This window comes from Mustelus asterias, unplaced genomic scaffold (assembly GCF_964213995.1).
Source record: "Mustelus asterias unplaced genomic scaffold, sMusAst1.hap1.1 HAP1_SCAFFOLD_1146, whole genome shotgun sequence".
In the NCBI taxonomy this organism is placed as follows: domain Eukaryota; kingdom Metazoa; phylum Chordata; class Chondrichthyes; order Carcharhiniformes; family Triakidae; genus Mustelus; species Mustelus asterias.
The window spans coordinates 1-20,000 of record NW_027591091.1 but is presented as its reverse complement, the minus strand read 5'-3'; the positions used below and the strand labels follow the sequence as shown (position 1 = coordinate 20,000).

The 20,000-nt window shown below is 47.8% G+C and overlaps 1 protein-coding gene across 1 annotated transcript in view; it reads left to right on the top strand.

The window, feature by feature from the left end:
- The window catches only part of LOC144487937 (AP-2 complex subunit alpha-1), a gene marked incomplete at its 3' end in the record, with an annotated part of 45,286 nt that extends 26,329 nt beyond the window's left edge, over nucleotides 1-18,957 (top strand). Inside the window, exons 3-9 of the mRNA XM_078205991.1 lie at nucleotides 6,620-6,762; nucleotides 8,204-8,397; nucleotides 10,744-10,873; nucleotides 12,015-12,116; nucleotides 15,360-15,468; nucleotides 17,072-17,222; nucleotides 18,789-18,957. Of these exons, the coding sequence (XP_078062117.1) occupies nucleotides 6,620-6,762; nucleotides 8,204-8,397; nucleotides 10,744-10,873; nucleotides 12,015-12,116; nucleotides 15,360-15,468; nucleotides 17,072-17,222; nucleotides 18,789-18,957 (998 nt within the window). The remainder of the gene's footprint in view (nucleotides 1-6,619; nucleotides 6,763-8,203; nucleotides 8,398-10,743; nucleotides 10,874-12,014; nucleotides 12,117-15,359; nucleotides 15,469-17,071; nucleotides 17,223-18,788) is intronic.
- Nucleotides 18,958-20,000: the final 1,043 nt, after the last annotated feature.

The window sequence follows — 20,000 nt, the reverse complement described above, 5'->3', positions numbered from 1 at the left end:
CGTTACAAGTTGAAAGATAAAGTAAAGTTTATTTATCAGTGTCACAAGTCGGCTTACATTAACACTGCAATGGAGTTACTGTGAAAATCCCCTCATCGTCACACTCCGGCGCCTGTTCGGGTACACCGAGGGAGAATTTAGTTTGGCCAATGCATTTAACCAGTACATCTTTCGGGCTGTGGGAGGGAACCGGAGCACCCGGAGGAAACCCACGCAGACACGGGGAGAACGTGCAGGCTCCACACAGACGGTGATCCAAGCTGGGAACTGAACCCGGGTCCCTGTCGCTGTGAGGCAGCAGTGCTAACCACTGTGCCACCGTGCTGCCCCATCAGTCAGTTTCCAAGCAGTGTGTTCTACAGGAGATGGCGACACATGCAAGGGATTGAATGTTTCGGGTATTCCTGTTCACTGTACTGTCTGAGACGCGGTTTACATACCCAGCACCTCACCCACACAGAATGGCAGGGCACCAGTTGGTGTTCTACCTGGACGTTGCACTTTTCCAACACATTTCAGTAGGGTTGTGTTTCTTGTGGAGGAACTAACTGCCCCTCGGGCCGGCATCCAGTTAAACATGGGAATTGCTTGATAAAAGCAAACGAATCTATTTCCTGTGTCTTTGCATATCTTGGTGGTCACATGACACAACATAATGGAGTTATTGACCAATCACAGTGATCAATCCCTATCAATGAGTCTACAATAGACCCAGGCATAAGACCACGTGCTATAGGCCCTTCCTGATGTGTGGGGTCTGGATCTGAATGTAATTCTCCAGGTGGTCTCTGATTATGATCAGAAATGAATGTCTCTCCACTATAAGACCATCGATATTGAGGCAAAAGGAGGCCATTCAGCCCATCGAGTCTGCACCGACCACAATCCCATCCAGGCCCTATCCCCATAACCCCATGCATTTATCGTAGCTAGTCCCCCTGACGCAAGGGGCAATTTAGCACGGCAAATAAACCTAACCCGCACATCTTTGGACTGTGGGAGGAAACCGGAGCACCCGGAGGAAACCCACGCAGACACGGGGCGAATGTGCAAACTCCACACAGACAGTGACCCAAGCCGGGAATCGAACAACATGTTTCTTCCGTTATTTATAAGAGAGTTCAGACTGGACAGCTAGTCAGTGCAAGACCATAAGATATAGGAGCAGAATTAGGCCACTCGGCCCATCGAGTCTGCTCCGCCATTCAATCATGGCTGATACGTTTCTCAACCCCATTTTCCTGCCTTTTTCCTGTAACCTTTGATCCCCTTACCAATCAAGAACCTATCTATCTCTGTCTTAAAGACACTCAATGACCTGGCCTCCACAGCCTTCTGTGGCAAGGTATTCCACAGATTCACCATCCTCTGGCTGAAGAAATTCCTCCTCATCTCGGTTCTAAAGGGTCATCCCATTACTCTGAGGCTGGGCCCTCGGATCCTAGCCTCTCCGACTAATGAAAACATCTTTTCCCACGTCCACTCTATCCAGGCCTTTCAGTATTCAGGACATGAGGTGAGGAAAACTCCCAGCTGGTTGAGAGCTTTGGGAACCATAGGTCCAAAGTCGCCTGTCCCTCCCGTGCCTCATTACTCAGATTGGATTCCAAAATCATCTTTTGTGACAAATCTATCTTGCATTTGCATGCATTTTTCCAGAATCTACATTAACTGCTCACACTACCTCTCGAGTGAACCTGCTCCATATGTTGACCACTTATTGAAATATTGTTTGAATTTACCTTCAAAGTGCAGGCTGTGTCCTCTGGTTCCAGTGTTCTGAACAAGGTGAAGGAGCCTGATAGAATCATAGAATCCCTACAGTGCAGAAGGAGGCCATTCGGCCCATCGAATCTGCACCGACCACAATCCCACTAGGACCTATTCCCGTAACCCCACATATTTACCCTGCTAATCCACCTAACACTAGGGTCAATTTAGCATGGCCAATCCATCTAACCTGCACATCTTTGGAGTGTGGGGGGAAACCGGAGCACCCGGAGGAAACCCACGCAGACACGGGGACAATGTGCAGACTCCGCACAGACAGTGACCCAAGCCGGGAATCAAACCCGGGTCCTTGGCACTGTGAGGCAGCAGTGCTAACCACTGTGCCGCCGTGCCGCCTGTTGTAGCTTACAATATCTACCTAGTCCCTTTTGAATCCTTAAGACAGCTATCTCATCACTTCTCAGTCTTCTCTCTCATAATCACTCCTTGAAACCCATTGCTCCATCAGTAGCCATTGGGTTGGTTGGGGCTGGGGAGCCAGGTGTTTGGGGTGGGGGTGTCACAGAGCAGGAGCAAAAGCCCCTCGATTACCGAGCTGATAAACGGCCACATGTCTGGCACCACTCAGCTGATCTGCATGGTGGCACGGTGGTTAGCACATCAGTGGCGTTGCCCCTCACAGCTCCAGGAACCCGGGTTCAATTCTGGCCTTGGGTGGAGTTTGTACGTTCTCCCCTTGTCTGCGTGGGTTTGCTCCCACATACAGAGATGTGCAGGTTAGATGGATTGGCCATGCTGAATTGTCTGTTCGTGTCCCAAGATGGTGTGGGTTAGATGGATTGGGCATGCTAAATTGCCCCTTCGTGTCCCAAAATGTGTAGGTTAGATGGATTTTTTGAAAATTCATTGGGCGTCGCTGGCTGGCCACCATTTATTGGCCATCCCTAGTTGTCCTTGGAGGGCAGTCGAGAGTCAACCGCATTGCTGTGACTCTAGATTCACATGTAGGCCAGACCGGGTAAGGACGGCAGATTTCCTTCCCTAAAGGACATTAGTGAACCAGATGGGTTCTTCCGACAATTGACAATGGTTTCATGGTCATCAGTAGATTCTAAATTCCAGATTTTATTTTTAATTGAATTCAAATTCCACTAGCAGCCTTGGCGGGATTCGAACCCGGGTCCCCTGAACATTAGCTGAGTTTCTGGATTAATAATCTAGCGATAATTCCATTAGACCGTTGCCTCTCCCTATTGCCATGATAAATGCGTGAGGTTACAGGGATAGGACGGGGAAGAGGACCCTGGGTAAGATGCTCTGTCAGAGACTCAGTGCGGACTCAATGAACCAAATGGCCTCCTCTGCACTGTCGGGATTCTGTGATCTCTGGTAGATTAACTATTGCGGGGATAAGGTTTATCTGAGTTCATGGGGCAGTGGGGGGGGAAAGAAATGGGTCAGGTTTCCAGCCGCTGGTTACAGTGGAGTGACCTTCATTGAAAATTAAAATTTTCACGCAGGGCACTCTGTGATGGAATGATCTCAGTAAGAAGTTTAACAACACCAGGTTAAAGTCCAACAGGTTTATTTGGTAGCAAAAGCCACAAGCTTTTGGAGCGCTGCTCCTTCGTCAGGTGAGTGGGAATTCTGTTCACAAACAGGGCATATAAAGACACAAACTCAATTTACAGAATAATGGTTGGAATGCGAATACTTACAGCTAATCAAGTCTTAAAGGTACAGACAATGTGAGTGGAGAGAGCACCAAGACAGGTCAAAGAGATGTGTATTGTCTCCAGACAGGACAGCCAGTGAAACTCTCCACATCATGGAATGATCTGTCAGTGGAGAATGTCTGGAGTTGAAAGGAGGTTCTTTCACCCTGTGGATGTTTTGGACCATCAATTATTGTCATCAGGAGAGGAAAGGTAACCCGAGAGAACTAGGAAAACCTCAAATAAATTAATAAGATTGACTCTCTAGTCACCGAGTTATTACAGGCCAGAAGGAGATGACTTGAGTGTATGTTTTGTTCTGCGCTCCCTACTCCTCCCACTGCCGTCCTGGCAGAGAGAATGGATTTGGGTGGAATGCAAGTCTTATTTAGCAGGAACCCAAATTGAGAAACCAATAGTTTCGGATGTTGAGATGGGAACTGGGTTACTTTCGCAAAGCTGGCTGCTGCCGCTGACAGTCTGGACAGAACTGCTGCAGTTTTGCAGCCCGTGAGCAACTGCCAGACTCCTCCAAACACAAGTAAGTCAGCATAATTATAACTTTCCACTTAGTCCCAGAATGTGTCTTTTTTTTTTTTGCCCTGCCCCCCCTCCCAAGCCCCTAAAGCCAGAATACTGACAGCACACGGGACTGAAAGAAAGCCACAGCAATTTCTCTCAACAGGTCCTGGTTTCCTCTTCCTGTTTCCCCCTCTCACTCCAAGCCGAGAAATGCGCACAAATCAACAGTGTATGTGGAGCCTCAGCTTGGTACTAAGATGGAGGGTGGGGGGGTTGGTGGCACAGTGGTTAGCACTGCTGCCTCTCAGCGCCAGGGACCCGGGTTACAAAAAACAGGAGGAGGAGGAGGCCATTCGGCCCTTCGAGCCTGCTCCACCATTTACCATGATCACGGCTGATTATCAAATTCAATATCCTGATCTCGCCTTCCCCCCCACCCCCACAGACATATTTGTCTACATTCTGTGGATTGGGCCATGCTAAATTGCCCTTTAGTGCCCCAAGGTGTGTAGGTTAGATGGATTAGCTGTGGGAAATGTGTGGGGGTTACGGGGATAGGGTGGGGAGAGGGCATGGGTAAGATACTCATGAGAGCAGGCACAGACTCGATGGGCAGAATGGCCTCTTCCACACTGCAGGGATTCCATGATCCTCACTCCAGCCATAATGTGGAGCCCCCAGTGGCAAAGAGCTTCACAAAGGGGCATTAAGTAGACGAGACAAAAAGGGGACAATACTGGAAAATCTCAGCAGGCCTGACAGCATCTGCGGAGAGAGAACAGGGCCAGCGATGAGAAGGGATCTTATTGAAACTTACAGGATACCGTGAGGCCTCAGAGTCTTAGAGGTTTACAGCATGGAAACAGGCCCTTCGGCCCAACTTGTCCATGCCGCCCTTTGTTTTAAACCCCGAAGCTAATCCCAATTGCCCACATTTGGCCCATATCCCTCTATACCCATCTTACCCATGTAACTGTCTAAATGCTTTTTAAAAGACAACATTGTACCCACCTCTGCTACTCTCTCTGGCAGCTCGTTCCAGACACTTACCACCCTCTGTGTGAAACAATTGCCCCTCTGGACACTTTTGTGTATCTCCCCTCTCACCTTAAACCTATGCTCTCTAGTTTTAGACTCCCCTACCTTTGGGAAAAGATATTGACTATCTAGCTGATCTGTGCCCCTCATTATTTTATAGACCTCTATAAGATCATCCCTCAGCCTCCTACGCTCCAGAGAAAAAAGTCCCAGTCTATCCAGCCTCTCCTTATAACCCAAACCATCAAGTCTCGGTAGCCTCCTAGTAAATCTTTTCTGCACTCTTTCTAGTTTAATAATATCCTTTCTATAATAGGGTGACCAGAACTGTGCACAGCATTCCAAGTGTGGCCGTACCAATGTCTTGTACAACTTCAACAAGACGTCCCAACTCCTGTAATCAATGTTCTGACCGATGAAACCAAGTATGCCGAATGCCTTCTTCACCACTCTCCACCTGTGACTCCACTTTCAAGGAGCTACGAACATGTACCCCTCGATCTCTTTGTTCTGTAACTCTCCCCAACGCCCCATCATTAACTGAGTAAATCCTGCCCTGGTTCAAGCTACCAAAATGCATCACCTCGCATTTGTCTAAATTAAACTCCAGCTGAATTCCCGGCTGGAGTCACTGTCTGTGCGGAGTTCGCACGTTCTCCCCGTGTCTGCGTGGGTTTCCTCCGGGTGCTCCGGTTTCCTCCCACAGTCCGAAAGATGTGCTGGTTAGGTGCCTTGACCCGAACAGGTGCCGGTGCGTGGCGACTCGGGGAATTTCACAGTAACTTCATTGCAGTGATAATGTAAGCCTTACTTGTGACTAATAAATAAACTTTTTTCGCGAGATGGATGTATTTGCAGAACCCTCCTACTCCTCTTAGCCACACTGGTATAATGTCACAAGTTCGTATGTACTGGGGACCCTTTATGTATTCACTTGATTGATTATCTGCACACCTAGGCAACAAATGTTAGAATCATATTATCCCTACAGAGCAGAAGGAGGCCATTCAGCCCATTGAACCTGCACCAACAACAATCCCACCCAGGTCCCATCCCCATAACTCTGCGTGTTTACCCTGCTTAATCCCCCTGACACTAAGGGGCAATTTAGCATGGCCAATCCACCTAACCTGCACATCTTTGGACTGTGGGAGAAAACAGCAGCACCCGGAGGAAACCCACGTAGACATGGGGAGAATGTGAAAACCCCATACAGACAGTCATAGACATGGTGGCACAGTGATTAGCACTGCTGCCTCACAGCGCTGGGAACCTGGATTTAATTCCCGGCTTGTGCCACTGTCTGTGTGAAGTCTGCGTGTTCTCCCCGTGTCTGCGTGGGTTTCCTCCGGGTGCTCCAGGTTCCTCCCACAGTCGGAAAGACGTGCTGGTTAGGGTGCATTGGCCGTGCTAAATTCTCCCTCAGTGTACCCAAGCAGACACTGGAGTGTGGAGACTAGGGGATTTTCACAGTAACTTCATTGCAGTGTTAATGTAGGCCTTTTGTGACTAATAAATAAACTTTACTTTATCTTTCAACTTGTAATAAATAGACCTCTGTGCTGCTTATTCTGTGCCGTTTGAGATTGTCTTTATTTCCTCGCCCACTGCAGGGGACAAGGCACTGGATGGTTACAGTAAGAAGAAGTATGTCTGCAAACTGCTCTTCATCTTCCTGCTCGGCCACGACATTGACTTTGGCCACATGGAGGCAGTCAACCTGCTCAGCTCCAACAAGTACACGGAGAAACAGATTGTGAGTATGCGTGTCTGTTCGATCAAAGCTGGCAGGGTGGGTAGGCTTGTGCCAGCAGCTCGTGGTCTTGGTTTTGCTGAGGGAATTGATGAAACCTCAGACCGCGTACGCCCTGATACAAGATCAAATTGGTTCCTCTTGTCAACCCTTTTGCATTCGATTCACAGCATACTGTGATAGGCAGGAAACCGGAGACTGCCTTGAGTAAGACTTCTGATTAGCAATGTTTTTTTTCAAACTTGCTGGGTGGTTGCATCACCAGAGTAAACATTCCTTAACATCTGAATTTAGGACAACGAAGACCAATCTGTCCCTCCCAAGGAGGGCACTGAAGTCAAGACTGGCCCTCTTTATGTCTGAAAGTTTTGCATGTTGACTTTCTAACGAAAGAAAGACCCCCCCCCCAAAATAACCTTTGACTCCCTTGTAGATCAAAAATTTGTCGAGCATTCTGAGAGTGTAACTATGTCAGACCATTTTTTGACTAGTAAATGAGACAGTTCTCCCATTTTTAGGCACTAGTCCCCCAGATTTGGTGATCTTTATAATTAACTGACAGTCTGGAAAAACCCAGTGTCCAAATTTTACTTTGTACAATTTTTGCAAGGCTTTGTACAGGGGTGGCCCAGTGGTTAGCACTGCTGCCTCACAGCGCCAGGGACCCGGTTTCGATTCCCGGCTTGGGTCACTGTCTGTGCGGAGTCTGCACGTTCCTCCCCGTGTCTGCGTGGGTTTCCTCCGTAAGAAGTTTAACAACACCAGGTTAAAGTCTAACAGGCTTATTTGGTAGCAAAAGCCACACAAGCTTTCGGAGCTCCAAGCCCCTTCTTCATCTTTTCGAAGAAGGAGCTTGGAGCTCCGAAAGCTTGTGTGGCTTTTGCTACCAAATAAACCCGTTGGACTTTAACCTGGTGTTGTTAAACTTCTTACTGTGTTTACCCCAGTCCAACGCCGGCATCTCCACATCATGGGTTTCCTCCCACAGACGTATTGGTTAGGGTGCATTGGCCGTGCTAAATTCTCCCTCAGTGTACCCCAAACAGGTGCCGGAGTGTGACGACTAGGGGATTTTCACAGTAACTTCATTGCAGTGTTAATGTAAGCCTATTTGTGACTAATAAGTAAGGTATAGCTTTGTAATCAGGCCATTGATGCAAGCGATCAGCCTCTTGGCCCTTCTTTGCATTGTATCTGTTACTTAAATGTCTCCCTTGTGTCTTGGTAACCTGAACTACTGTGTAATCAAGATGAGGTTTGATCTGAGCTCCATGGGTTTATTGTGATTTCCTCTCAGTCGTTTCCTACCGTCGCAGCTCACGTTTTGCAGCTCTGCATTGGTTCGATATGTTGAGCGTCAAGTCTGCCGAGACTCCCAAGATTGCCGATTAGACCACAGCATCTTTTGGAAGCCCCGATTCATGTGTGCGTTCTGTGTTCTCAGGGTTACCTTTTCATCTCTGTGTTGGTGAACTCTAACAGCGAGCTTATCCGTCTGATTAACAATGCCATTAAGAACGACCTGGCCAGCCGCAACCCCATCTTCATGTGTCTTGCTCTGCACTGCATCGCAAATGTCGGCAGCAGGGAAATGGCAGAGGCATTTGCTTCAGAGATTCCCAAAATCCTAGTGGCCGGGTGAGTGACCTTCATGCAACTGCTGTCTGTAGTTGGCACTTTTTTCTGATGAAAGTTTTCTCTAATCAACCGACAGTTCCATAGAAAGCGCTATGAGCAGCAGGGGTTTTTTTTCATTCAGCGGATGGGGACTTTGTTGGCGAGGCCAGTATTTATTGCCCATCCCTATGGAGAAGGTGGTGGTGAGTTACCTCCTTGAACCGCTGCATTCTATGCGGTGTAGATGCACCAACAATGCTGTTGGGGAGAGAGCTCCAGGATTTTGACCCAGCGATTAATGAAGTGGGGGGCACAGTGGGTTAGCACTGCTGCCTCACAGCTCCAGGGACCCGGGTTCGATTCCCGGCTTGGGTCACTGTCTGTGTGGAGTTTGCACATTCTCCTCGTGTCTGCGAGGGTTTCCTCCGGGTGCTCCGGCTTCCTCCCACAGTCCAAAGATGTGCGGGTTAGGTTGATTGGCCATGCTTAAAAAAAAAATTACCCTTCGTGTCCTGAGATGCGTAGGTTAGAGGGATTAGTGGGTAAATATGTAGGGATGTGGGGGTAGGTAGGGTCTGGGTGGGATTGTGGTTGGTGCAGACTCGATGGGCCAAATGGCCTCTCTGTACTGTAGGATTTCTATGATCTATGGAACAAAAATAGAAAAATGCCAGAAAATCTCAGCAGGACTGACAGCATCTGTGGAGAGAGAATAGAGCCAACGTTTCGAGTCTAGGTGACCCTTCGTCAGAGCTGGGATAGTGAAGGAATGTTGATTTAATTCCAAGTCAGGACAGTGAGTGACTTGGAAGGGAACTTGCAGGTTTTGGTTTTTCCATGTTTCTGCTGCCTTTCTCCTTCTAGATGGTAGTGGTCATGGGTTTGGGATATCTTGTCAAAGGAGCTTTGCTGAGTTCCTGTAGTGCACTTTGTAGATGGTACGCACTGCTTTTCGCACTCTTCCGGTGGTGGAAGGAGTGAATGCTTGTGGATGGGGTGCCAATCAAGCGGCTGCTTTGATCTGGATGGTGTCGGGCTTCTTGAGTGCTGTTCGAGCTGCACCCATCCAAGCTAGTGGAGCGTATTCCATCACACTCCTGACCTGTGCCTTGTAGATTATGGTCAGACTTTGGGAAGTCAGGAGGTGAGTTAATCATTGCAGGATTCTTAGCCTCTGACCGGCTCCTGTAGCTCGAGTATTTAGCTGGCCCAGTTCAGTTTCTGGTCAGTGGTAACCCTCAGGATGTTGTTAGTGGGGGATTCAGCGATGGTAATGCCATGGAATGTCAAGGGGTGATGGTTAGATTCTCTCTTGTTAGAGATGGTCATTGCCTGACACTTGTGTGGCACGAATGTTACTTGCCACTTGTCAGCCCAGCCTGGATATTGTCCAGGTCTTGCTGCATTTGGACATGGACTGTTTCAGAAAAATTCAGGTAAACAGTTTCCTGAATTATGTAATAATTGTCATTCTTGCTTGAGATGGTAGTTTGTATCAGAAATGAGAAAATGCCACACCAGTGTGCGGAACAGTTCTCCCTGAGGCTGGGGCTAGGATACAATATTAGGGCAATGGGGAAATGCTACTATATCTAACCCATGTTGTACCTGCCCTGGCAGCATAGAGGGAACGTTGTCTCAATCGTGCTTGATGTTGACCTTGGGTTCCCAAGCGAAAAGAATTCCATGTCCAGCATCCAAATACTTCACCCCAGTGCACAGTTTTGATCGGCTTATTGAAAGAAAGATGTAGTGACATTGGAGGCAGTTCAGAGGAGGTTCACTGGATTGATTCCAGAGATGAGGGGTTTGTCGTATGAAGAGAGATTGAATGCCTCTGCTTTGGAATTTAGAAGAATGAGGGGAGATCAAATTGAGGTATACAAGATGATAAAAGGTATGGATAAAGTAGATGTGGAGCGGATGCTTCCTCTTGTGGGACATTCTAGGATGAGAGGTCACAGTCTTGGGATAAGAGGCAGCAAATTTAAAACAGAGCTGAGGAGAAACTACTTCTCCCAAAGGGTTGTGAATCTGTGGAATTCGCTACCCCAAAGTGCGGTGGAAGCTGGGACAGTGAGTAAATTTGAGGAGGAGTTAGACAGATTTTTAATTGGGAATGGGTTGAAGGGTTATGGGGAGAAGGCAGGAAAATGGGGATGAGGAGCATATCAGCCATGATCGAATGGTGGAGCAGACTCGATGGGCCGAATGGCCTAATACTGCTCCTATGTCTTATGAACCCTGATCACCCTACTTTAGAAATGAAATCCCAAACCTTTCCACCTTTTTCCTTCTGTGTAATGAGCACTTGCAATCCCAGACCCTTTTCTTGCATTGAACTTGTTGCTGGTCTTGTGTTGACAGTGATACCATGGACAGTGTGAAACAGAGTGCTGCCTTGTGTCTGCTGCGTCTCTACAAGACTTCCCCAGACCTGGTCCCAATGGGGGAGTGGACATCTCGAGTGGTCCATCTACTAAATGACCAGCATCTGGTAAATAAATATACTGCCATTTTTAAAAAAAAAATCTACACCCCAAAATTTCTAGATCATTTTGGTAAATTCTCTACCTGGTATAGAACAGATCCACACTGAACCAAATTCAGTGTCCCAGTGTTTTTAGTCACAAACTATAATTGGTGTCAGTAGTCTCGGCAATGGAAATACAATAGAATCTGATTCTCTTCCCCTGTCAAAGTGTGAGCCCTTGGAATTGGCTGCTGATCAGATTGGATTAGGTTGTGTTGGGCCATAAGGATTATTTTGCCAGTGCTTGCAGTTGCATGTAGAAAGAGATCTTTTTGGTAAGAAATAACCAGGATTTCATCAAAGCATGATGTTGGACCACACTTTCCCTCAATTGCCATTTTAAAATTAATGGACATTCCCATCATTGCTGCTTGAGGGATCTTGATGTACGCAACATGTCCACCATACCTGCCTATAGAACAATGAACCATAGAATCCCTACAGTACAGAAAGAGGCCATCCCAGCCCATCGAGTCTGCAATGACTCTCCAAATGAGCATCCCACCCAGGCCCTCCCCTTCACCATATCCCCATAACCCCACTCATTAACCATGGCTAACAAATGATTCAGTACCTAACTGAACAAGCCGGTAAGTTATTTTACATAGTGGCACAGCGGTTACCGCTGTTGCCTCACAGCGCCAGGGACCCGGGTTCGATTCCCTGCGTGGATCACTGTCTGTGCGGAGTCTGCACATTCTCCCCGTGCCTGCGTGGGTTTCCTCCAGGTGCTCCGGTTTCCTTCCACAGTCCGAAAGATGTGCTGGTTAGGGTGCATTGGCCATGCTAAATTCTCCCTCAGTGTACCCGAACAGGTGCCGGAGTGTGGCGAGTAGGGGACTTTCACGGTAACTTCATTGCAGTGTTAATGTAAGCCTACTTGTGACACAAATAAACTTTAAACCATGCGACTGGGTGAATGGTGTTTATAGGGATTTATATTCATGCATGGCAGCTGATGAAACTGTTTGGTTTTTGGATAGCCAGATTTGAGACACCATACCCGTCGCTGATAATGTGATCGCTCAACTTGAGGAAAACACGCATGATCCTGGATCTTCTGTATGCAGTAAGCCTGCTTCATACTTTTCCTGTTTTGTTGTAGGGGGTTGTGACTGCTGCTACCAGTCTCATCACTTGCCTGAGCAAGAAGAACCCTGATGAGTTCAAGACTTGTGTCTCGTTGGCAGTTTCCAGACTTAGTCGGGTAAGTGCATGCTTGGGATTTTGGCGCCGAAGCTTGTGTACTCGATCGATTGCTGCGTTTCAGTGGATTGGCATGTTTTCTGTTCAGAGGGAAACTGGCAAATGAGACTCTCCTGCCGCCATCCTGTCCATGGCCTGGCAAGTTCCGCCCGATGTAGCACTAAGTCAGAAAGGTCGGAAACTCTTCACTGGGGTTGTTGTCAATACTCTAGTTGTCTTCAATGCTGGTGAGGAAAATCGGCCAGCACCCCTTCTCCTGATCCCCGTTGATGAGTAGGGTATTGAGCTGGGCTGTAATGCTGCATTCTAGAATCATTCATTGGGTGGCTTCCAGAAGATAAACTTGTCCCTCTTTGGGACTGTCCCCAAATGAAAGGAGCTTCAGGAGTTGAGAAAATTGGGTTGGGGGGGGGGGGGGGGTGGTAACCAAGGCAATGTAGCGTGCTTGCTGTTCAATGATGTGGCTGGCTGTATGTTTCATTTTTACATAGGAGGAGTTTTTGATCTCTGCTGTTCCAGACACCAAAATGCTGGGAGGATGGTTCCCCTCTCTCCACAAGAAGAAGTCTCACGACACCAGGTTAAAGTCCAACAGGTTTATTTGGAATCGCGAGCTTTCAGAGCGCTGCTCCTTCATCAGGTGAGTGGAGAGTTGGGTTCACAAGCAGGGCATATATAGACACGGACTCAATTGCAAGGTAATGGTTGGAATGCGAGTCTTAACAGGTAATCAAGTCTTTACAGGTACAGACAATGCGAGTGGAGAAAGATTTGATTACCTGTTAAGACTCGCATTCCAACCATTATCTTCAACTGAGTCTGTGTCTATATGTGCCCTGTTTGTGAATCCAACTCTCCACTCACCTGATGAAGGAGCAGCGCTCCGAAAGTTTGTGATTCCAAATAAACCTGTTGGACTTCAACCTGGTGTTGTGAGACGACCTACTGTGCCCACCCCAGTCCAAAGCTGGCATCTCCACATCATGGCTCCACGAGGAGGACAGTGTGGGAGAGCAAGTTAGCCATACTGTCAAGCTTACTTTTTGATTTGAGTGCTTGTTAGAAAGCTGGGTGAAGACCTCTTTGCCACCTGATCAACCAAAGAATGTTGAGTACAGTTGTATGACAGGTTAGCGATTACCGGATGGGCACTGATCTTTCACCAATGGGCACTGACTTCAAATCCAGCGCAAACTCTGCCCAGGTAAAGGTAGAGACTAGCGTGGACGTGAGATTTGGACAAGTTTCAATCCAGTTCATAGCGTTCATTCGCCATCGGTAGAAAATTGCTCCAGGCTTGTAAGTAGTTGGCAATCTCGCTGAGGCTGCAGCATACCTGCTGGTTTGGGACATGCGTTGCGCCTGCACAGTTGGAAGTACAGTTCTGAAGTTTGACCTTTGAGGCGTCAGAGGAAAAGGGATTTTGCTTCATAGCAAGCTTGCACTGTGACTGATAGAAAAGCAAAATACTGTGAGTACTGCGCGTCAAAGATAAAACGCTGGAAATACTCAGCAGCAATGCACCCCTGAGATATTTGTGCAGTGCCCAATCGATTTGTTTATGTCCATGGGGCCCTTAACCTTCTTTGTTTGGCGGCGAGTATGTCGTAACTTAAAAGAAACCAGCTTGTGCCTGGCTTAAATATAAATTAAAATTTTGCATCTTGTAAAATTACACTTAGCACATCAGACGTACAAGTTTCAAGGACCATTTCAAACACTATACAAATTCAAAGGTATTCCAATGCAGTCTAGTTGTTTTATACAGTGTATTTACAAGCACTCATCACAGTGGATAACTTACTCCACTGTTTCCATTTATTCTACACAGATGTCGATCAAATACTTATTTTCAGGTGTCCATTTTTAAAGAGACAGATATGTGATACATGCTGATAATGGAGTATCAGGCTATATCTGTGCATTTATCAGATTGCTGCGTGGCCAGCCAGCCGAGTAGGAACTTTGCAGAGCAGGTCAAAGAACAAGGAAAAGTACAGCACAGGAACAGACCGTTCGGCCCTCCAAGCCTGTGCCGATCATGATGTCCTAACTAAACTAAAAAAAACCTCCTGCACTTACTCAGTCCGTATCCCTCTATTCCCTCCTTGTTCATGTGCCCATCCAGATGCCCCTTAAATGTTGCTAATGTGCCTGCTTCCACCACTTCCTCTGGCAGCGCGTTCCAAGCACCCACCACTATCTGTATGGAAAACTTCCACCGCACATCTCCCTTAAACTTTCCCCCTCTCACCTTGAACCTGTGCCCCCTTGTAATTGACACTTCCACTCTGGGGGGGAAAAAAGCCTCTGAATATCCACTCTGTCTATGCCTCTCATAATTTTGTAGACCTCTATCAGGTCTCCCCTCAGTCTCTGTTTTTCCGCTGAAAACAATCCTAGTTTATTCAACCTCTCCTCATAGTCAATACCCTTGGAACCAGTCAACATTCTGGTGAACCTTCTTTGCACTCTCTCCAAAGCTTCTGGTAGTCTTTCTGGTAGTGTGGTGACTAGAACTGCACGCAGTAACCCATATGCGTGCGGCCTGACCAAGGTTTTATATAGCTGCAACATGATTTCCCAACTCTTGTACTCAATGCCCCGGCCAATGAAGGCAATCATGCCATATTCCTTCTTAATCACCTTGGCCTCCTGTGTTGCCACCTTTAGGGAACTGTGGACCTGCAGACCCAGATCCCTCTGTATGTTAATGTTTCTAAGGATTCTGCCATTTACAGCATAATTCACACCTAAATTTGATCCTCCAAAATGCATGACTTCACATTTGTCCGGATTAAACTCTACCTGCCATTTCTCTGCCCAAGTCTCCAATCTATCTATATAATATATATCCTGTTGTATCCTCTGACAATCCATGGCACTATCAGCAACTCCACCAATCTTCATGTCATCCGCAAACTTACTCATGACACAGCATCTGTGGGTGGAGAAAGAGTTAACAATTCGGTGACCTGAAATGTTGACTCTCTCCTGTCTCTCTCTACAAGTGCAACCTGACCTGCTAAGTACTTCCAGCACTTCTCGTGTTTGCTTTGTGTTGTGACTAATCAGTATGGATGGTGGATGCCTAAGATGGAAAGTGTTCTATTGCCCAGAACTAGCATTTCTCTCCTTCAGGGCAAGATGTTTGCAAATAAATGTACGTGTTGTGGCAAGCCTTTTCTGGCATCTCTTAAGAAGTACGACCAGAGGTTTGATTCTTATTTCATGTCTGTTGCAGATTGTATCATCTGCCTCCACTGATCTGCAGGACTACACATATTACTTTGTTCCAGCACCCTGGCTTTCTGTCAAACTGCTACGGCTCCTGCAATGCTATCCTCCACCTGGTAAGGCTACTGATGACTGCGTCCGCGTATTGGGTGGCACGGTGGCACTGCTGCCTCGCAGCGCCAGGAACCCGGGTTCGATTCCCGGCTTGGGTCACTGTCTGTCTGTGTGGAGTTTGCACGTTCTCCCCGTGTCTGCGTGGGTTTCCTCCGGGTGCTCCGGTTTCCTCCCGCAGTCTGAAAGACGTGCTGGTTAAGGCGCATTGACCCAAACAGGTACCGGAGTGTGGCGACTAGGGGAATTTCACAGTAACTTCATTGCAGCGTTAATGTAAGCTGACTTGTGACTCTAATAAATAAACTTTACTTTATTGTTGTGATGGAAAAGTCAGTTGGTCACTACTGTATTACTCGGGGCATAGTTATTTATCCATTATTGTTAAATATCAGATGGAAATCAAATTGCAAGAGGCTCCTAAACCTGCCACACGGAGCCATTTTGAAGGGCTAGAGCATCCCAATACAATGTGACATAACAAAATTGAATGGGAAATGTTGACATAGAAATTCACAGTGGTAAGTATCGATACTAATGCAGAACCGAAAGCCCTAAATAGGAAATAAAGTGTGTAGACAGGGGTCGCACACTATGCAAGGTTTGTGATTCATATACATAGAGTCATAGGGATATGCAGCACGGAAACAGGCCCTTCGGCCTAACTCGTCCATGCTGACCAGGTTTCCGAAAGTGAACTAGTCCCATTTGCCTGCGTTTGGCCCGTATCCCTCTGAACCTTTCCCAGCCATGCTGTAATTGTACCCACCTCTGCCACCACCTCTGGCAGCTCATTCCATACACGCACCACTCTGTGTGAAAAAGTTGTCCCTCAGCTCCCTTTTAAATCTTTCCCGTCTCACCTCAAACCTATGCCCTCTAGTTTTGGACTCCTTTACCCTGGGGAAAAGACCGTGGCTATTCACCTTACCTATGTCCCTCATGATAGAGCGGCACAGTGATGCCTCTCAGTGCCAGGAACCCAGGTTCAATTTCGTCCTCGGGTGACTGTGTGGGGTTTGCACATTCTCCCTCGTATCTGTGTGGGTTTCCTCCGGGTGCTCCAGTTTCCCCCCCACAGTCCAAAAGATGTGCGCGTTAGGTGGCTTGGCCATGCTAAATGGACTCTAGTGTCAGGGGGATTAGCAGGGTAAATATGTGGGATTACGGGTATAGGGCCTGGGTGGGATTGTGGTCGGTGCAGACTCGTTGGGCCGAATGGCCTCCTTCCGCACTGTAGGGATTCTATGATTTTATAAACCTCTATAAGGTCACCCCTCATCCTCCTACGCTCCAGGTCAAAAAAAGTCCCAACCTCTCCTTAAAGTTCAAACTTTCCAGCCCTGGGAACATCCTTGTAAATTTTTCTTACACCCTTTCCAGTTTAATAATATCCTTCCGATAGCAGGATGACCAGAATTGTACACAGCACTCCAAATGTAGCCATAGCTCAATCTGAACGATATCTAGGTTCTGGTGCATGCAGAGCTAAACTGCACAGATCAGAGGAGAGCTGTACAATTACCCGCTCTAATATATCAGGGTAATCGAGCTGGGATAGGCACACTGGGCCCTCGAGGGCCACTCATTCTGTGTCATTCTTCGCAGAGGACACTGCTGTGAAGGGTCGCCTGATTGAATGTATGGAGACTATCCTGAATAAGGCTCAGGAGCCACCGAAATCCAAGAAGGTACAACACTCCAACGCTAAGAACGCAATTCTTTTTGAAGCAATCAGCCTCATTATACATTACGACAGGTATGTGACACAGCATCCATGTGCGACTTGAGGTGGGGGTGGGCGGTGGTGGGGTCGGGGGGGGGGGGGGGGGGTGGGGGGGTGGAGGTATAGTGCAGTGTAAATAATGCAGCGTGTGTGCGTTGACTTTCGTAGATTTGGCCTTGTATTCCGTCAAATAGCCCACCAGCACTTGCACTTTGTGGGCCCCTACGCGGCTAGTTGGTCACCCTTGGAACTAACCTCGGAAAGAGTGAGTGGTTAGCTCTGCTGCCTCACAACGCCAGGGACCAATTCTGGCCTTGGGTGACTCTATGGAGTTTGCACATTCTCCCCGTGTCGATGTGGATTTCCTCCAGGTGCTCAGTTTCTTCCCACACTCCAAAGGTTTATAGGTTAGGGGGATTGGTCATGCTAAATTGCCCCTTAGTGTCAGGGAGATTAGCAGGGTAAATACGTGGGGTTACGGGGATAGGGTGCGGATGGGATTGTTGTCAGTGCAGGCTCCTTGGGCCAAATGGCCTCCTTCTGCACTGTCGGGATTCTGAGTGATGAAATTCAGGAGGTGGGGCAGGCTAGTGACACTGACCTCCAGAGACACTGTTGTACCGACGGTTTAAATTCCAGAATCTTCCTTGCATCACTGAGCCTCTTGATCCAAGCCGTGTCAAAGTGGAGTAACCTTGCAGAGGTGAGCCTGGGGAGTAGATACCGAATTGCTTCTGTGCACTCTCGTAACAGCCAGAAGGCCAATGGTAGATGTCTTGCCATTCCTTTCACTGCAGTTGTCTTGGGACTGCCGCTTGCTTGCACATTGCCCCGGGTGCTGCACTGATTCTTCTGAATCACTAACGAGTTGACTTATCAGGAGCCAGCGGCACTGCCTTTGGTGGTGAGCCAGCTTGTCGTCGCAGTAAGACTGGGAAGGCAGCTGAAAGGCTTGTCGTTAAGATATAAATTTTGTCCACGTGCACAGTGGCACAGTGGTTAGCACTGCTGCCTCACAGCGCCAGGGATCCGGGTTCGATTCCCGGCTTGGGTCACAGTCTGTGCGGAGTTTGCACCTTCTCCCCGCGTCTGCGTGGGTTTCCTCCGGATGCTCCGGTTTCCTCCCACAGTCTGAAAGACGTGCTGGTTAGGTGGATTGGCCGTGCTAAATTCTCCCTCAGTGTACCCGAACCGGCGCCGGAGTGTGGCGACTAGGAGATTTTCACAGTAACTTCATTGCAGTGTTGATGTAGCCATGATGTGGAGTTGCCGGCGTTGGACTGGGGTGGGCACAGTAAGTAGTCTCACAACACCAGGTTAAAGTCCAACAGGTTTATTTGGTAGCACGAACTTTCGGAGCGCCGCTCCTTCATCAGGTGAGTGAAGAGTTCGGTTCACAAACAAGACTCTTCACTCACCTGATGAAGGGGCAGCGCTCCGAAAGCTCGTGCGACCAAATAAACCTGTTGGACTTTAACCTGGTGTTGTGAGACTTCTTTCAGTGTTAAGGTAAGCCTACTTGTGACTAATAAATAAACTTTACTTTATAAACACTGTATAAAATATACTTTTATTTTTCCTTCTTTAATTTTCCGGCAGTGAGCCAAACCTGTTGGTGCGCGCCTGCAATCAACTGGGCCAGTTCCTGCAGCACCGTGAGACTAACCTGCGATACCTGGCCCTGGAAAGCATGTGTCTGCTGGCAGGGTCGGAATTCTCCCACGAGGCTGTCAAAACCCACATCGAAACAGTCATCAATGCACTGAAGGTCAGCAGTTTGACTTTTTGTTTCTGCGTTAGAGGGGGGAGCAGTCAGCCGTGGTACCTGCGGGGGAGGCGATGGTATTATCACCAGACTGTTCTAGACCCTCCTCAACCTTCTAAGCCCTGTCCGTCTGACCCAATCTCGGTCTCCACCTTTGTTGGTTGTGCCTTCAGCTGTCAAGGGCCTAGGCTCTGGGCTTCATTGTTGTCTGGTTCCACCAGTGAAACGCCTTTAGTGTTAAAGTAAGTTATGAGGGATTTAGATAACGTGCATGAAGAGATACCACAAAGAGAGGGGAAGCGATGGCCTAGTGGTATTATCGTTCGACTATTAATCCAGAAACTGTTCTGGGGGACCCGGGTTCAAATCCTGCCACGGTAGACGGTGGAATTTGAATTCAATAAAAAATATCTGGAATTAAGAATCTACTGATCACCATGAAACCCTTGTTGGAAAAACCCATTTGCTTCGCTAATGTCCTTTAGGGAAGGAAATCTGCCGTCCTTACCTGGTCTGGCCTACATGTGACTCCAGAGTCACAGCAATGCGGTTGACTCTTAACTGCCCTCTGAAATGGCCTAGCGAGACACTCCGTTCAAGGGCGACTGTGGGCAATAAATGTTGGCCGATGGGCAATAAATGTTGGCCAGTCAATGACGCCCATGTCCGACAAATGAATTTTTAAAAATTCTTTACCCAGAGGGTGGTGAATGTGTGGAATTAACTACCACAGAAAGGAGTTGAGGCCAGAACGTTGTGCAATTTCAAGAAGAAATTAGATACAGCTCTTGGGGCTAAAGCGATCTAAGGGTAAGTGGGAGAAGGCAGGATCAGGATATTGAATTTGATGATCAGCCATGATCATGATGAATGGTGGAGCAGGCTCGAAGGGCCGAATGGCCTCCTCCTGCTTCTATTTTCTATGTTACTCTGTTTCTATGTAACCACCATTTCATAATCTTTCTCGAATGTGCAAGTGAATGGGATGAAATGAGATGGGATGTGGCTGCAGTGGCTCACATGGTTGAATAGCTGTCAACCACCCC